Genomic DNA, 18,937 nt, shown 5'->3' with positions numbered 1-18,937 from the left:
CTAGTAGGGAGATGTTGGTGTGGGATTATCAACGCCTTTCTGTGGAAGGGCAGGGTGCAGGCTTCTCTTTAGGAATTGGTTCAAGAAGCCATTTTTAATAATCTCTCAAACAATAAAAGTACATTGAAAAAACTATGTCAAAAGAACATTATTAAGGTTGTAAAGTCAGAAATACCAGAATTAAGGATTCCTGTGCAACCTTAATTCCCCCCCCATGTGTGTGTGCACCTTATGAAACAGTCTTTAATTACATGACTACATTGTATTTTTTCCATAGGATCCCTGCCTCATTTAGTCAGCCTTCAACAAACCTCTACCACACAGGTGTGAACTGTGATTTTCAGAGGCCACCAACTTAGCCTAATTTTGGTGGGCTTTCTCTAGGGCAGTAAAAGGCACACTTGTGACTCCAGGGCAAGAACCCTACCAAATTTCAGCTCTATAGCGTGGACATGTTTTAGCTTTGGTTAAAACATTTTAAATTTTTCCCTAAACTCATTCTGTGAAACAGCTGAGCTGTTTCTGCTAGAACTAAAATAAATCAAAAAACCAGCCAGAGGCAAACACCCAGCCTGGAAAACTTCAGCTTGAACAGTTAAAGTTTGGAAAAGTTATAAGCAACTGAAAACAGGGTCCTATAATGGAAAGAGTTAGGCAACCTTCCTACCAGCTCCACCTATTGTAACTAATGAAGGAAAGTATGAAATAGTTGCATTTGAGCAATTCAAAAAGGGAAAGACTTGGATCAGCTGTGGAAAAGATGGACATTGCCAAAAATATTGTCATGCACCCAGAAGGGATTTGCTCAGTTTCTCCCCCTGGCTGCCAGGTACTCTTGGGACAGCAGATAGCCAAGCTGCCTCTTCTTCCACTGTGGCTGATCCCCTGGCTGGATCCAAGTTAGCCTGGAGCAGTCAGGAGGGGAAGGTAGATGTGGCCAGCTGCCTCAATGCCCAAGAAAGGAAGGACAGGCAGGGGCAGAGTGGGATGAGTTGATTGGTGAATAGCAATGGGAAAAGAATAGGAGGGAAGAAGAAGGGAGGCTAATGGAGATGAAGAATAGAGGAGGCTGTTCTAGAAGCTTTTGTCTTAACCACCTATGGATCAGCTGAACAACCTCCTCTCAAGTTCTCTCCACCAGCTCCTCTCCGCACAGCAACCCCCCAGGCTCCCTCCACCTTCTCAGTTCCCACCTTAGCACCCCCAGACTCTTGTTGCACTCGGAAGTATCATCAACATGAACGCTATAATCCAGGGATTCTCAAACTGTGGGTCGGGATCCCAAGGTGGGCATGACCCCATTTTAATGGGATCACCAGGGCTGGTGTTAGACTTGCTGGGGCCCAGGACCAAAGCCGAAGCCCGAGTCTCACTGCCCGGGGCTGAAGCCGAAGCCCGAGGGCTTCAGCCCTGGGCTGCGGGGCTCAGGCTTCGGCTTCAGCTCTGGGCAGTGGGGCTCAGGTTACAGGCCCCCTGCCTGGAGCTGAAGCCCTTGGGGTTTGGCTTTGCCCCCTCCCTCCACAGGGTGGTGGGGCTCAGGCTTTGATCTCCCCCTTCTGGGGTTGTGTAGTAATTTTTGTTGTCCGAAGGGGGTCGTGATGCAATGAAGTTTGAGAACTGCTGCAAATCAGTGTGTGTGTGTGCTTCACGCCTGTGTGCTTCATGCCTTGGACGTCTTTCCCCTGTCCCTTTCCACCCAACACACAGGCAGCATCTCTCTCTAGCTCCCCCCCCCCAACAGTAATTTGTTCCCCAGCACCCAGGCACCATCAACGTGGACAGGATGTTTTCCTTCCCTCCACCTCACCCCGGAAAAAGTATCAGGCAGCTTTTTCTCCCCATCCCCCTTTCCCTGTGTTTCTTCCTCACCCTCTGCTCCCCCATCCCAGCTCATCCCCATCCCCCACCTCCCGGAGCTGTTCCTTGACCCGCTCCCTCAGCCCCCAGTCCAGCTCCTTTCACCTCCTTGCACCCCATCTTGGCTCCTTCCCCTCTATCGCAGCTCCTCACCATCCCCATCCTCCATCCCTCAGTGCAGCTCCTTGCCCCCTGCTCCCCCTGCAACGCTGGTCCTCTTCCCCCTGCACCCCCACTCCTTGCCCTCCTTTGTTCCCCCATCCCCCCCTCCAAGCCTGGTCCTGATCCCCCTGCACCCAACCCAGCTCCTTGACCTTTGCTCCCCCATCCTTCCTACTATCCCAACCCCTACTCCCCCATTCCCCCCTGCAACCCTGGTCCTCTTCCCCCTGCACCCCCACTCCCAACCCAGCTCCTTGCCCTTTGCTCCCCCATCCCCCACTGCAACCCTGGTCCTCTTCCCTCTGCACCCCAGATCCCAACTCGAATCCTTGCCCCGCCAGTTCCCCCTCTTGCCCACTCCACCCTGCAACTCTGGTCCTCTCCCCTCTGCACTCCTGCTCCCAACCCAGCTCCTTGTCCTTTGCTTCCCCCATCCCCCCCTACTCCCCCAATCCCCTCTGCAACTCTGGTCCTTTTCCCTCTGCACCCCCACTCCTTGCCCTTTGCTCCCCCATCCCCCCTCCAACCCTGGTTCTCTCCCCCCTGCACCCCAGATCCCAGCCCAGCTCCTTGCCCGCCCCCAGCTCCCCCTCTTCCCCCCTCCACCCTACAACTCTGGTCCTCTCCCCCTGCACTCCTGCTCCCAACCCGGCTCCTTGCCCTTTGCTTCCCCCCTCCCCCCCTGCTCCCCCAACCTAGCTCCCTCCACCCCGCAACTCTGCTCCCCGGCACCCTATTCCCCAACCCAGCTCCTCCTTCCCTTTCCCCCCCTCCCCATTCAGCTCCCCCCCGCCCTTGCACCCCGGCCCGTCCCGCCCCAGCCTGGCGGGCAGGCGCGCGCGCGCTCCGCGAGCCGGGGCAGCCGCCTGGGCGCTCCCGGCCCGGGAGAGGACGGGAGAGGAGGAGGGGGGGGGGGAGGGGGAGCGTGCTTAGGGCGCCTGCGCCGGCGGCTCCTCGGGCTCCCGGCTGGAACGGGACGGGCTGAAATGTAACCAAACAAGCGGCGTCTTTGTAGCGGCTTAAAGGGGCCGCGGCCGCTTCCTGCCGAGCGGGCTCCGCGCAGCCCGGGGGGGGGAGCTGCCGGGCGCTGTCCGGACGGGCGGACCGGACCGGACCGGAGCCAGGGGGGAGCCGGAGCCGGAGCATGGCTTGAGCGGCTGGGGAAAGTTGTGCGCCGAGCCAGGCTCGCCCCGCCGGGCCACCTGTTTTGCATCCGCTTGGTTGGCGGGGCGAGGGGAGCCGGAGCCGGAGCCACCATGTCCAAAGTGATCCAGAAGAAGAACCACTGGAGCAGCCGGGTGCACCAGTGCGCGGCCAGCCGGGCGGCCGGCGGCCGGCCGGGGCTGCCCCTGCTCGGGGGCGCGGAGCACGGGCAGTTCCCCTACGTGGGGACGGCGGAGGAGGGCGGCCCGCCGGTGCTGGCCGGGGGCGAAGACGGGGGGCTCAGCCCCGGGGAGCTGCTGCTGGAGGTGCAGGGGGTCCGCGTGTCCGGCTTGCCCCGCTACGACGTGCTGGAAGTGATCCGGAGCTGCCAGGAGCCCATCGCGGTCAAAGCCGTGAGACAAGGTAAGGGGGGGGGCGGCGGCAGGGGAGAGCCGGGGGGGGGCACTTGGGGTGCAAGGCAACCCCCCGACACCCCACCAGCCCCCGGTGTCATTGCTCTGGCTGGGCCACTAACTCCCCCTGCCTCTCCTCCTTCCCCTGGGTTTGCTGGGGGGTGTGTGTGTGAAGTTTTTCCAAGCGGGACCTAACTTCTGGGCTTTCCACCTGCCGGCTGAGCGGCCCCTCTCCCGGCCGGCTCCGGGCGCGCAGTGGCCGGGGGGGGCAGCGTGCGGACCGGAGGGGAGGCTGGGTCCAGCATGGGCGGGGGCACGGCTTCAACGCCGCCGGGGAAGCGTTGGGCTCTCTCCGGCTTCGCGAGCGCAGATCCGCACCCCCCGGGTTAACCTGGCATAGAGTCCGGCTGGGGCCAGTGGCAAACCCTGGGTCTCTCCCTCTGCCAGGCTTGCTGAGTGGCAAAACGCGGACTTCAGACGGTGATGAAATGTTTGCACCGGAGTTGTGCTTCTTCCTCCCCCCCCCCCCCATCATCAGAACATGCAACCAAGGTGACCAGCCCCTCTCTCTCCCTTCTTGGGGCAGTGTTTGATCACAGAGATCAAATGGAAAACGCCAGGCAGGCGCAGCTCATTGGTGTGGTTTAATGGTTGGCATACAAATGGTTCATTTTTATCTGTCATCAAGGGTCAGAACATGACCTTTGGAACACCTTGCTCTCTTCGAGGCAAAGCCTGTAATTGGGCGTCATTTAGGTTTCCCTGTGCATTCAGAGCCCTGCTTTCATGGGGAAATAAATCTTTTAAGTTTTACTGCCTTCAAGTCTGGCCTGCCTTGAGCACAATGAGCAATTCCCTTAAGACATTCTTTAAAGTGTCCTGAAACCTCTAGCTACAGGCAGTTCTGGAGGCTTAGCCTTTTGTGGAGTGAAATGCTTGGATCTGCTAGCTAATTCTATTAGGGAACAAAACAAATATTTCATTTCACTGGACCCGGAGGAATTTCCTGACAGATTTACTCCTGCAGCAGGGATGCATCCCATAGACTTGTAGCATTTGGTTGCACTGCTGGATAGACTTGTTAGTCTTGCTAGAAGCATGTGATTGGCAGCTCCCTTCCTTAGCTTGTCAAAGGGTTGGCATGGAGTGCCCACGAGGAAGGGAAAAGATGTAACTATCTTCCCCCTTGGAATGGTTAGTTTGGCCTTGCCTTCACTCTTAGCAGTAGGTCATTTCTGCATCACTTTGAGCCATGCGGAAGGGAGGTGAAGGGATTGTATGAGATATAGCTCTCAAATGAGGCAATGGAAGACAAAAGCAAGAGTCTTCCCATGTGCAAAGGCCGCTTCACATTTAACAGGTCAGCACAGCAGGCCTAGATAATAGGGTTGTAGTTTCCAGTGTGGGACTTGTTGCAGCAGCTGTTAAGGTTATTTGTATACCCAGGATTTTGAAATAAACAAGATTCTGTTGGAACACCTGTAGGTTTGCATGGTGGCCTAGCACACCAGAGTCATCTATAAATGGAGGCAGGAAGGGAAGTTCTGTTAGGATAATTCAGTAGACTCTTTAGGGGAAAGTTTATTACTGCACAAACATGTACACATCCCAAAGTGGAGGGATTTGCTGTGTTTGGCAAATGCAGCGATGTTTTGTGTAGTTGATGTGCAGGCAACAACCTATTTACTTGACCCAAAAGAGAATTAATCTTGTTTTTGTTGTTTGGCTGATGCCCTTCTTGTAAATCAGCAGAGCTCTCCTCTGAACTTCTGTCTGCTTAGCCCTATTAAAAGCTAGTTTTGTAGGTTCTATGCACTTGTTCTATGGACATTATTCACACTTCCATTGTCAGAGGAAATTATAGGAAGGGTAGTGTCTGTTCCATGTGGTACGTTTATGTAATAATGTGTAATCTTGAGTTGTCACTGCAAAAAACGTCTGCTTCCTTTTAAAAATGGCATGTCAGTTCAAAATTGCCCCACATGTTACATAAAGAAATATCAGAGCAAGATAACTTATAAAACCTAAAATCAATAGAAATGTCCCCCTTCCCTCCCACCCACCCCCCATTTTTTTTTCCCAACTGTAGTGGGAGCAATTGTTTTCTTTCTCCTGCTGTATTTGTAACACACAGACCTAGGCACTGAAAACATGGAAGTGAAATTGACTATGAACAATGTGAAACTGATTTTCATTTTCCTGGCTGAGTGAAATGCACAGAATAAATAAACATAAAGAAATGTAAATGTGATTTTAAGATTTTACATAAGAACTACTTGTTTTGATAATCACAATAATAAGTTGTGCAGAATTATGGGTTTTAAGCATTATTTTTTTACCAAATTTTATTTATTTAAATTTTCACAGTTGCAAGAAAATATGGGGGAGTGTCAGGCAATGGGGCGGAGGGGAATTGGACAATAGTTAATGACTGTAGACACTGAGATGCAAAAAGTTAAAGCTTTATAAAGCTTTAAAACACAAATTATCAACATCACATGTCAAAATACACAAAGTAAATATCCCTACATCAAACTCCAGTAACTTCTCAAGCAGCATTTTTCTTTCTATGCCTTTCTGTAAATGTCTGTTATTGATGGAAATAAAATGTCATTGGTTTGTGTCTGTATGGTGAAATGGATGTTTACCAACCTTTACTGATAAAAATCTACTCCTTCCAAGCCTATTTAAAATGCATGATTTCTATGTCAGTTTCCTGTAGCAGTTTCCCTTTTAATGTAATTTTAAGTGATCATATTCAGCAAGAGTTGCATGTTACTAAAACATGCTGCAAAATAGTGTTAAGTGAAGGAGTGTAAACATGTTTTAACTGTCTGATTCCATTTCCCCTCCCTCCTCCCGAGTCCTTAGTGCCTGCTGAACTGATGCTGAAGTTTTGTGACAAACTTAAACTGGAAACTTACATACTTTATTGGCTTGTCTGCTTTGTAGGACATTTACAAGGCTGGAAAAACAGGAAGTTTACTATAAATAAGTCAGTCATCTGCAGGCTTGAACAGAGAAAATAACTGATTTGATCTTGCAGTTAAAACAAACACACAAACAAAAAACAACTGTGAAATCAAGGTTTTATAGGTTAAACACACTCTTCATCATTAAAACCAAGCTTTATAGGATAACAATTCAAAATGCAAATGCTTGCTTTCTTTAATTATATTTCTTTTCTGTAGTGAGTATTCAGTTTGAATGGGCACTTGGATACTATGGTGATTGGTGGGGCACATGAGAATATAGCTAATTGGAGTAACTGTTTATAAGGGTTAATAGAAGTAACTGTTCATATGGGATTTATGTGTGCTTTAATTTCCCTTGTCCTTTTAATGTGGAATAAGTGAACAGCTTTACCCCATAGGTGCTTTTTTTTTTGTATTACTTGTTAAAAGCATAATTTTATAATCTTTTGCTTTGGGAGAAAAAGGGCCCCTGAAACTTGACTTAATACCTTTCAGTGCTGTCAGAGTTAGGCCAGTAAAGGTAAAAGTGAAAAATCAAAACAATGGAAAATGTTTTAAGTCTGAGGTGTAGTGTTTTTAAAACTGACCACTTTTCCTTTCTGTTGTTTCAGTTTCAAACAAATTGATGATCAGTTCTACTTGAATTAATAAATATAGTTGTATGGACCACTTAATTTCATCTAAGTAAAGAGTGCAAACCTGATGCTACTTCTCCGGAAGAAGAGCTCTGGGTGAGCTCGAAAGATTATCTCTGTTACCAACAGAAGTTGATCCAATAAAAGATATTACCTCACCCCCCCTTTTCTCTCCTTCTCCCAGGGCCGGCTCTAGGCACCAGCAAAACAAGCAGGTGCTTGGGGTGGCACATTTCTAGGGGTGGCATTCCAGCGCAGGCCATGCCGCCCCTAGAAATGTTCCCCCGCCGCCCCAGCTCACCTCCGCTCCGCCTCCGCCCGCTCCCCTGAGCGCCCCACCACCGCTCCGCTTCTCCCTCCCTCCCTCCCAGGCTTGCCGCACGCGAAACAACTGTTTCGCGCAGCAAGCCTGGGAGGAGGGAGGAGAAGCCGAGCGGCGGCGTGCTCTTGGGAGGTGGTGGTGGTGGAGTGGAGGTGAGCTGGGGCGGGAAGTGGTTCCCCTGCCTCCCCCCCCCCCCCCGTTACTTCCTGCACTCCCCACCCTCGCTCACCTCCGCTCCGCCTGCTCCCCTGAACGCTCTGCCTCTCCCTCGCCTGAGAAGGAGGGGGGAGAAATGGAGCGGAGGCGTGTTCAGGGGAGCAGGCAGAGCGGAGTTGAGCTAGGGCGGAGGGGTGCGGGGGGGGGGGAGCCGCAGGAAGCAATGTTGGGGGGGGAAATGCGGCACGCTCGGGGGAGGAGGCGGGGCCGGGGATTTGGGGAAGAGGTTGGGAAGGGGCAGAGTTAGGGCAGAGCCAGGGGTGGGGGGGGCATTAAAAAAAAAAGTGGGGGCAGCCAACATTTTTTTTGCTTGGGGCGGCAAAAATCCTAGAACCGGCCCTGCTTTCTCCCATTGATTTTAATATCACACATTTGATAGTGTAAGACTTGAATTAACATAATATCTTGATCTGTCCATGCTTAATATTGTAGCTTCCTGCAATAAACTTACAATTTTATCCATTGGATAAATAGACAATACTTGACAGAATGTTTTTTTTTTTAACATTTTTCTCTCTTGTTGTTGTATCCTGATTGAGAGAGCCTGGCACAACAAAAAACAGGGGTTTAACATGCTGTTCTTGACAATGGACAAGTTAACAACTTCTCCATAACAGATCAGTTGTGTGCCTTTCATTTAAAACAGGATGTCTTTTTCGTCTTTGTTTTTTCGTGAAATACAGAGATTGGGGGCTAGTTCAAGATTAGTCAGATTTTTTTTTAAACTCTTTGATTAGATGGCATAAGTCAAGTTGTACAAGTTCTCCTGGTCACTATAAATGAAAAGGTTGTTGAAGAAAACTAAGACCTCAGTGCACTTTTTTTTTAAAAAATTGTTTTTAATTTTTTTCTTTACTACTACCGGCTGAAGTTATGGTACATGAGGATCAGTTTACATGAGTGATGTTTTTGGGTTACTCTGAAGTCAGTATGGAGGAGGAAGGGGATTTTTTTTTTTTTTTTTAAAGTCAAGTATAAGGCAAACAAGGGCAAACATTCATTTCCAAATGGTAGTGACTATGGTTTATCATCTGCTGTCATGTATGTTTGTTTCTTTTTAAAACCTTACCTTGACCCTGGGAGAAATTCTAAAACATGGTGAGTGACAGTCCGTTTCTATGGAGCACTGGCATTAATTACATCTGACCTGCCATGAAGTGTTGGAATCTATTCATGTGAATAAAACAGCCCCTTTAAAAGTTTTCTGCATGAGCGTATATTCTAACATCATTTCCCTGAAAGGGGCCCGTGGGGGATGTGGTATCTTCTAATTATTTTTCATGTAAAACATCAACAAATATAAAAATAATTGATGTCTCTATGAATTCGTGTCCAGTAGTTTTACATAGGCTGGGAAAGCAGGGTGCCAGGTTGGTTAATAGGTAACGTTAAACATGTGATAGGTAGGTTACAGAACCCATGGCTGGCACTAAAACTGATCAAATTCGGACACTGATGCACAGTTCTGTGAAATGTAAAAATATTTGCATCCCATGTTTATTTTGGACTCCCATCTTCCTGGTTTAGGTAAATGCAAATGAGTTTATAAAACTCTTGCTGCTATTAAGAATTTACTTCCTTGGTATGTCACGTGATCTCTCCTTTTGGTTCTAATAAAGGATTGTGTTTTTTGTTTTGTTTCAACAAAAATATCAAACAAAACCACGTTGACAATTCCCTGTGCATTTCCAGTTTGACCCACATCCTTAACGTTTAGATAATAGAATCTGAAGTACGGATAACAACATAAATTTGTACTGATCAAAAATTTCATACTGGCATTTTTGAGGTCTGCATCTATTTTGGATTTAGAGATTATGTTCACCATTTATACTGCAATAATACCCACAATGTGCTAGCTGCTAGCCAAGCATCAAATCGGTGAAGATGCAGTCCCTGTCCGTGAGTTGTTCAGAAATTCTGTGCATCTAAAATATTACTGCTCTTAGCACACATGAAACATAGACTGTTGTATATTAAAGTATCATTGTCGTGAGGATCAGGTTTTTACCACAATCAAGCTTATACACTGTAAGCATTTGTTAGGATTTAGAATGTGAAAATTGACCCTACTTGTGGCAAAATGATTAGCTATGCATCCATGCAGATACCTTTATGTCCTCCTCTACCAAGAGTGGTTAGCGTCTCAGAGTTATTCAGTCACAGTCTTAATTTAACAGCCCTGCCATTATTAACATTTTAAAGAGTTAATATGAGCCTTTAATGTAAAAAAAATTGGATTGTTTTTCACAGTAAATTGAATCTTTCAGCCCATTATGTGATGAGACTCTAGGCTCTCTTTATGGGCTGTTGTATTGCAGTACATTTAAACCACAATTATAGCATAATTACAAGCAATGTTTCAAAATTATTGCAATGATAAGATATTAACACAGTTCTAGTGGATTTTTTAAACTGAATTTTTACTTTATGGCAAAAGTGCTTCAGGTCTGAGTTGCTAATCTGCTAAATGTGAAACATGAAATTCACCTGCTGTATAACTCTTTAATAACTTTAAGGACTCCATTCAGCAAGTTTGATGGCCAAAACGTGAGTGTCTTATTGCTAAAGGGATAAAATGTAGGGATATGTGTGATTGGGTGCTAATCTTGTCATACTTGAAGTTGCATCCGTTCTCAGACCTGGTTTGATCACATCCATATGCACTTCTCCACCCAGTTCCTCAAAACAAGGTCCTTAGGGCACACGTACCAAATTTGAAGCACTTCTGCTGAAGGGTAACTTTTTGGCCAAATTTAAGGTGCGTTTGCCAAGCCATTCCCAAGATGTGGCACTGATAACGAACTTTGAAAAACACTTCCTTCTTTTTTCAGTGGTAGACTATAGATCTCGGAAATCTTGGTATACAAAGTCCAAACTTATTTTATGATAGAGGCTATGAATAGACCCCGTGCGTAGGATTAGCTTGGGAAAGAATAGGGTGGTGGTTACTTGGAGTTTTGGTAATGTTTGGGGCCTGCTTCAGTTTCCAGCAGATTTCGCAAACTATTTATTAGACTTCAGCCCAGCAAACTTGGTGGTTTGCTGGCCAAGAACATCCTCTGTTAGAGAGCCAATGGAATTTACCAGCTGTGAGCATGGGCCTGAACACCTATGCTGGGGAGGGCAGTGTCGTTTACTGGGCTGAGCAGAACACTGGAATCAGGATCTCCTTAGGTCTTCTTCCAACTCTGTAACACTGAGGATGCATCTGCACTGCAATTAGACACCTGCGGCTGGCCCGTGCCAGCTGGCTTGGGCTAAAGGACTGCTTAATCGTAGTGTATGTGCTTGGGCTGGAGCTGCCCAGGCCTTAACATCTACGCTGCCATTAAGCAGTGTGAGTCCGAGTCAGCAGGCGTGGGCCAGCTGGGGATGTCTAACTGCAAGTGTAGACATATCCAGTGTAGCCTTAATAATGCTGCAGTGCCCTTAGGATACCTTTTTTCCAAGGATCACATAGTGTTTTACATGAATTAAGCTTCACAACTTGAACTCCTTGAGAGTCAGGCTTGTATTAACTCCATTCTACAGGTGGGAAAATTGAGGATTTAGAGTATATCGGGTGTCCGAGGCTACACGGTGAATCGGTGGCAGAGCAAGGGTTACAGCCTCGTTTTTTCACAGCCCGATACTAGACTCCCATTCAAGTCCCTTTAAACTCTCTCTGACTGCTTTTCCAGATGTGAAACAGGGTTAATATTTACCTGTGTCACAGGGAGCCAGTGACGTCTTGTGTAAATATTATGATTAGATACTTTCATCTGCCCCTGCTCTGGGTTGTGCTGCCTTTCACAGAGATAGGAGCAGCTAGAGAAAGCATTTTAAGCTCAAATAAATTGGTTAGTCTATAAGGTGCCACAAGTCCTCCTTTTCTTTTTGCGAATACAGACTAACACGGCTGTTACTCTGAAACCACTTTAACCAGGGATCAAAGAACACTACTGGTGTCCTCAGACTCCTTTCTGTAGTTCTCACTTCTTGCCCTTGTGCAGATTGGCTGTATGCTCCAGGCCCTCTCACCCCTTTCCTCCTGGTCTCCAGCTCTCTCTCTCCCTTTGTCTCTTCATCTAGCTAATCCCCTTTTAACATAACCCCATTGAAACGATTTAAATTACTAATTTGCCACCACTGCATTGATTTTTCTGCTTCGGTGTTCCCCTCCCCCCGAGTGCCTGCTTGTCTCTTCGGAATGATTGTCAGCTCTTTGGGGCAGGGATTGTCTCATGCTGTGTTTGTACAGTGCCTAGAATGGTGGGGTTGGATTCTCATCCCCTATGTAGTACTGTAATAGACATGACTTATGATAGACTATTTGCTTGAAGTAATGTCTCTTATTGGACGAAATTCTGTGGGGAAAGAGAAGTTTTTGAGCTCTTCTTTAGGGCTGGGAAAGGTGCTCTGGTGTCACAGCTAAATGCAAGGTGGGACAGATTGTTCAGCATAAGTAGTTGGCAGATATTGTAGAAAGAAAAGGAGGACTTGTGGCACCTTGGAGACTAACAAATTTCTTTGAGCAAAGCTTTCATGAGCTACAGCCCACTTCATCAGATGCATTCAGTGGAAAATACAGTGGGGAGATTTTATATACACAGAGAACATGAAACAATGGGTGTTACCATACACACTGTAACGAGAGTGATCAGGTAAGGTGAGCTATTACCAGCAAGAGAGAGGGGGAAAAAATAACAACCTTTTGCAAGTTAGGACATTTCCAGCAGTTGACAAGAACATGTGAGGAACAGTGGCAGGGGATGGTGGAAATAAACATGGGGAAATAGTTTTACTTTGTGTAACAACCCATCCACTCCCAGTCTTTATTCAAGCCTAAGTTAATGGTGTCCAGTTTGCAAATTAATTCCAATTCAGCAGTCTCTCCTTGGAGTCTCTTTTTGAAGTTTTTTTTGATTGACAAATTGCCACTTTTAGGTCTGTAATCGAGTGACCAGAGAGATTGAAGTGTTCTCCCACTGGTTTTTGAATGTTATAATTCTTGACGTCTGATTTGTGTCTATTTATTCTTTTGCGTAGAGACTGTCCGGTTTGGCCAGTGTACATGGCAGGGGGCATGGCTGGCACATGATGGCATATATCACCTTGGTAGATGTGCAGGTGAACGAGCCTCTGATAGCGTGGCTGATGTGATTAGGCCCTATGATGGTGTCCCCTGAATAGATATGTGGACACAGATGGCAATGGGCTTTGTTGCAAGGATAGGTTCCTGGGTTAGTGGTTCTGTTGTGTGGTGTGTGGTTGCTGGTGAGTATTTGCTTCAGGTTGGGGGGCTGTCTGTAAGCAAGGACTGGCCTGTCTCCAAGATCTGTGAGTGTGATGGGTCGTCCTTCAGGATAGGTTGTAGATCCTTGATGATGCGTTGGAGGGGTTTTAGTTGGGGGCTGAAGGTGACAGCTAGTGGCGTTCTGTTATTTTCTTTGTTGGGCCTGTCCTGTAGTAGGTGACTTCTGGGTACTCTTCTGGCTCTATCAATCTGTTTCTTCACTTCAGCAGGTGGGTATTGTAGTTGTAAGAATGCTTGATTAGAGATCTTGTAGATGTTTGTCTGAGGAGTTGGAGCAAATGCAGTTGTATCGTAGAGCTTGGCTGTAGACAATGGATCGTGTGGTGTGGTCAGGGTGAAAGCTGGAGGCATGCAGGTAAACATAGCGGTCAGTAGGTTTCCAGTATAGGGTGGTGTTTATGTGACCATCGCTTATTAGCATCGTTGTGTCCAGGAAGTGGATCTCTTGTGTGGACTGGTCCAGGCTGAGGTTGATGGTGGGATGGAAATTGTTGAAATCATGGTGGAATTCCTCAAGGGCTTCTTTTCCGTGGGTCCAGATGATGAAGATGTCATCAATATAGCACAAGTAGAGTAGGGGCATCAGGGGACGAGAGCTGAGGAAGCGTTGTTCTAAGTCAGCCATAAAAATGTTGGCATACTGTGGGGCCATGCGGGTACCCATAGCAGTGCCGCTGATTTGAAGGTACACATTGTCCCCAAATGTGAAATAGTTATGGGTGAGGACAAAGTCACAAAGTTCAGCCACCAGGTTTGCCGTGACATTATCGGGGAGACTGTTCCTGACGGCTTGTAGTCCATCTTTGTGTGGAATGTTGGTGCAGAGGGCTTCTACATCCGTAGTGGCCAGGATGGTGTTTTCAGGAAGATCACCAATGGACTGTAGTTTCCTCAGGAAGTCAGTGGTGTCTCGAAGATAGCTAGGAGTGCTGGTAGCATAGGACCTGAGGAGGGAGTCTACATAGCCAGACAATCCTGCTGTCAGGGTGCCAATGCCTGAGATGATGGGGCATCCAGGATTTCCAGGGTGGGAGTGGATGTGTCATTACACAAAGTAAAACTATTTCCCCATGTGTCCCCCCTCCCCTCCCCATTCCTCACACGTTCTTGTCAACTGCTGGAAATGGTTATCACTACAAAAGGTGATATCACTTGATTATCACTACAAAAGGTGTGTGTGTGTGTGTGTGTGTGTGTGTGTGTGTGTGTTTTGTTTTTTTTCCCCCCCCCCTCTCCTGCTGGTAATAGCTCACCTTACCTGATCACTCTTGTTACAGTGTGTATGGTAACACCCATTGTTTCATGTTTTCTGTGTATATAAAATCTCCCCACGGTATTTTCCACTACATGTATCCGATGAAGTGAGCTGTAGCTCACGAAAGCTTATGCTCAAACAAATTTGTTAGGTGCCACAAGTACTCCTTTTCTTTTTGCGGATACAGACTAACACGGCTGCTACTCTGAAACCAGGTATTGTAGGAGACCATTCAAGGTGAAGTGGCCAGTTAACACTGCTACAGGCATAGGGCAAAAAAGGGGGAGTTAGTGGGTTACAGATTGTTGTAATAAGCCATAAATCCAGTGTCTTCGTTAAGACTGTGATTTAATAATACAAGACCTCAGCGTGGACAGAATGGATGTAGTTTGACAGTTGTGATACATGCGGTGACAGGGCTGTGGGCAGAGCACACTCCATTTTTTCCTGTCTAGAAGGTGGGAATGACCAGGTTAGACCTTCTGAGCCAGAATGTCACCTGGAGCTGCTGCAGAGCTAAGGTGTCCGTAGTTAACAGGTCAACTACTAGCTGTCAGGTGGCCATTCATCTTCCCAGTCTTGACATGTCCGCCTTACAAAGAAGGGGGTGGGGATTGTTTAGGGTATGTGACCTGTGCACTGCCATGCTGCATTTCAATGGTTTTTCCTGACACGACACAATTTTAAGAGAAACTCTTAACATTGAATTTCCTGTCTTTTTGTTTGCTTATTTATTTATTTTTTTTTAAAAATTACAATGTTGTAATGTATTAACTTCTGGATACATATCTGCAGCCTTAATTCAGTTTAAAATATTGAACTCTGATGTAAAGGAAATAAAATTGTCCCTCAGAAGGTCTCATTCAGGCTAACGTGCACCTGGCCTAAATAGAGGCAACATTTGCATCAGTTGGATAGAATAGTGATAAACTGAGGACCTTTTATTCTAACTTGCATGAAATCAGCATTCAATTGTATTGTATTCTGCGGCTCAGCCATATGGCGGGTTGGGGGAGGGAGGAGAATGAACATGTCCCATAGCCTAATCTAAATCTGTAAATCAGTTAAGAAGTCAAGATTTTAAAATGGTTCTTGTCAAATAAGTTAGTTCTCTTATTATTGACACATGCTCTGCTTTCTTCCAGATGGAGGGTATGTTTGTTTTAACTCATTCCTTAAGATATAGAGGTAGTTTTATGCTTCCTCTGGTTTGCTGGAAGCTCCTACATTTGAGACGCATATGTTAAAGGAAATTCTCAGCTCTCATATTCAGAGCTAAATGGTTCGGGTCTCTCAGGTGAAAATGTGGAGAAATCTGGCCTGCGTGAGCAAGCTCCATGAATTTGCAGAAGCAAAATTAAGAAATGGAGAAAGTTCACTTTACCTAGGGTGCTGTAACTTCAGTGGCCAATGCTTAGAAAGTAGATACTCCAATACATGTGTGGAGAAGGGGGTTTCTTTTAGGCGTGCACATGCTGTCTCTGGGTAGGGATATACTGCATTCGCTCTGAGTTCATGCCTGCCGTTTCTTTAATTGTGTCTTTTGTTGCTAGCCAGAAGTTGTGTTCAGTGGCCACCGGCACCATGGATACTGGAATCGATTTGCCACCAGCGCGTCATGTGAAAATGTTGCATGTGCCCTTTGGCCTGCTGCTAGTAGCCTCAGGTGTACAGCAATAGCTTTCAGGGCTTCGAACACCCAGCATCACTGCACATGTGAGACCAGCTACTGCATACGCAGAAACATCAGTGTAAGCAATCCTCATCCCTTTTCCTCTCCCCCGCAAACGTTCCCCAAACTTGATGGCTTGGCTTTCACTTTGTTTCAGGCCTGATCTACAACTAAAACTTATTGACCTACCTACGTCACTCAGGGCTGTGACAAATGTCATGTCCTGTGCCATGTGGTTAGGTTGACCTAACCTCCACTGTAGAGGTGGCTAGTCTTCCATTGACTTAGCTACCTCCTCTCGGAGAGGTGTATTAATTCCACCGATGGAAAACCCCACCTAGGATGTGAGGAGTTTCTGCGGCTGTTGCAGCACGGAAATACTGCTCAGCTCTTCAGCCTTGGCGACTAGTCCATGGTATGTGAGGGAAACCCTGTGCCAGCTCTTTCAGGTGTTGCGTGCTGGGTTAGGCTATCCCTTCCCAAGAACGGAGAATCTGGATCGGCTGTTATTTTTTTTTCTTTTTGGGAAGAAGCATTAGGTGCTTCTCTAGGCTTCGGGAGTTTCTTGCTATCCAAACGTGGCATTTTAGCAACGCTTGGTGTCTGGAGTCTCGTGGTTCCCCTGCAGGGCTCCACTGAGTGGAGGCAAGCACTGCTGTTTCTAAATACTCCTGGTCTAAATATGAACACACCGATTTTGTCTGCACCTCATTAACTCATGGCCACAAATGAGCGAAGACAATCTGAGCTCTGCAGTAGCGCCTACGTGATTGGCAGCCTCTGACCAGGAGGGGAAGAAACAATCTGCCTTGAGAATGGTGGAAGGTTGGGGGGGATGGGCATGAGTTCTCTACTTCCAAATGACCTTGGTAGTTGTCTGCTGCTGAGCTGGTATGGTTTTATATTTATGGGCAGGCTAGGTGGGGAACATCCTTCACAGACTTCTGGGAGTTGCATGGCTCAGGGCAGCTGGGATATTTTCAGCCAGATCCGTCCTTCAGTCTCTAAAGGTCAGACACGCCATCTATCCTCTATGCATTGACACTTTAAATGGCTTCCTGAATTTTTCAGCAACATTTTTCAGAATTTTTCGGCAACATTCTCTGTGCTAGTTCCTGACTCTGCCTTTGTCAGCTTCTGCTCTGAAACGACTTCTTTCTTCTGCTTTGTGTTAGTAATAATGCAAATATTCTTAACCACCAGTCTTTGAAAGTTGCATTTAGTAGTTTTCTTTTTTTTGTTTTAAAAGAAACCAAATCAGTTTTTCCTGCAGATCCTGGCTTTCTTGGTTACATTTTCACAGACTTGTTGTTTGACTGAAAACAGTTCCTAGTTTGAGATGGCTTGTGTCACAATTTTTAAAAAAGCTCCGTAGTTAAAATTTTTGTTAGACGTGATGGAGGCTAGTCCATTAAACCAAGTAATACAGCTCACTGTAGGATGAGAAGATCATGCTAAATGTACGGTCTTCATACACTTTGACACACACATTCATGCCAGCCCTTTTATTTGAAACCTGGCTTTAGTCAGAACAGAAGCACATACAGTTGTAATGTATAGGAAGAAATGATCAGTTTTCCATGGTTTGCTAGCACTTGACAAAAGCGTACAGTGGTTTGGATTATTCTCCCACAATTTTGGAATCTTCAGCTTAGCATTTTACTATCACTTTTGAAGTTTCTTTATTTCCTTAATGCAAGTGACTCTTTTTTTTTTTTTTTTTTTTAAGTCTGCTTTGGATATTTAACGTAGACATTTATGAAAAGAAAATATTATTTAAAATAAATCCCTTTCTTCCCCTCCAAAATCCCCTACCTCCCCAAACAAATAGTGACTTGTACTTTACATGACATTGCTTTTCAACTTCTGCTTCTACGTTAGTATAGCTGCTAGCCTTAAATGGTCACAGGTGCAAATTTACGAGTATGTAAAATATCCAACATCTAAACCTTTGGGTGTAGGTATACCCCCCAATAAAGTGAGTGAGAGAGAGATGAGTGCCCAGATTTCAGAACGCCCTCCCCACTGAGATCCTTCTTGAGATTGTGAGGGATTGAGGGGAGAAGAGTGAGCGTATGTGTAACTTTCCTTGGGGTGAATTGCCCTTGATGGGGTTAAGGAACTTGAGATGGTTTTGTAGGATGGTGAAGGACGTTGCAGCAGGTCATAACTGGAGAGGAGCAGTTAACTGGGAGCGCAGTGGTAGGAAACGAATGGCTCGCAGAAGGACATATGACTGGGTGGCAGGTAATGGAGTAGTTTCCTAGAAGCATTGGAGTAGAGGAGAGGGATATATCTTCCAGACTCCTGAAATCCCTGACTCACTTACCTAGCCTTCCTGCTGCTAATTTTAGTCTGATACGGAGATGGAATCAGAAGAGGCAGCCACAGTGGAAGGGCAAGGAGCCCTGTGAAGGTGGACAGAAGTTGCTGGAGGGTCTCATTTTTGGCTCTACAGGAAACAAGGACACAGTTCTAATGAATGTCATTAGGACAGCCCCTCTGAACCCTAACAATCCAGGCGAACTGGGCTTATTGCTCAATGCAGGCATGCTAAATGAGTGTGTGTATTTCTATAGATAAGCTGTAAATCTGATTATTTCGCTATGAATATCATGCTTTATACTGTGTGTAAAATGAAACTGTAGCCGTATAAGCTGTTACAGAATGAGCTCTCCTACTTATCCACACCCGCCGTAAGGATTTGGCAAGAAGAGTTATTGTATCGTGGAGCAGGATTGGGGTGTGCCTGCTGTAATCCAGTGGGAGTTTTGCCATTGACTTGAGAGGGAGTGGGATTGGGGCTGTGACTGCTGAGGTGCTATTTCACACACTTTAGCAGAATGGGCCAAACGTAACTACAAAGGATGGCTTTGCAGAAGCAGAGATGGATATGAAGACAGCCCACATGTGACATCGAGCAGGGAATGTCCACAGCTCTCCCCTCTGCATACTGTATGTGCAGCCAAGGGGATTTTCAGCACTATG

At 46.6% G+C, this 18,937-nt stretch overlaps 1 protein-coding gene across 29 annotated transcripts in view; it reads left to right on the top strand.

Annotated features, from left to right (window-relative positions):
• The first annotated feature begins 3,008 nt into the window (after positions 1 to 3,008).
• MAGI1 (membrane associated guanylate kinase, WW and PDZ domain containing 1) overlaps positions 3,009 to 18,937 on the top strand; it is a 481,666-nt gene continuing 465,737 nt past the window's right edge. For 13 of the 29 annotated variants that reach the window (XM_073351019.1, XM_073351030.1, XM_073351017.1 and 10 more), the window contains exon 1: positions 3,015 to 3,585. In XM_073351019.1, the coding sequence (XP_073207120.1) occupies positions 3,276 to 3,585 (310 nt within the window). In that variant the 5' untranslated portion in view covers positions 3,015 to 3,275. Of the gene's footprint in view, positions 3,586 to 18,937 lie in introns of all 29 variants that reach the window. The other 16 variants (XM_073351013.1, XM_073351009.1, XM_073351027.1 and 13 more) reach the window with 2 other exon arrangements.

The sequence above is a fragment of the Lepidochelys kempii genome, chromosome 7 (genome assembly GCF_965140265.1).
Source record: "Lepidochelys kempii isolate rLepKem1 chromosome 7, rLepKem1.hap2, whole genome shotgun sequence".
Classification (NCBI taxonomy): Eukaryota; Metazoa; Chordata; order Testudines; family Cheloniidae; genus Lepidochelys; species Lepidochelys kempii.
The sequence above is the reverse complement of the archived record's forward strand: the minus strand, read 5'-3'. Positions and strand labels throughout refer to the sequence as shown.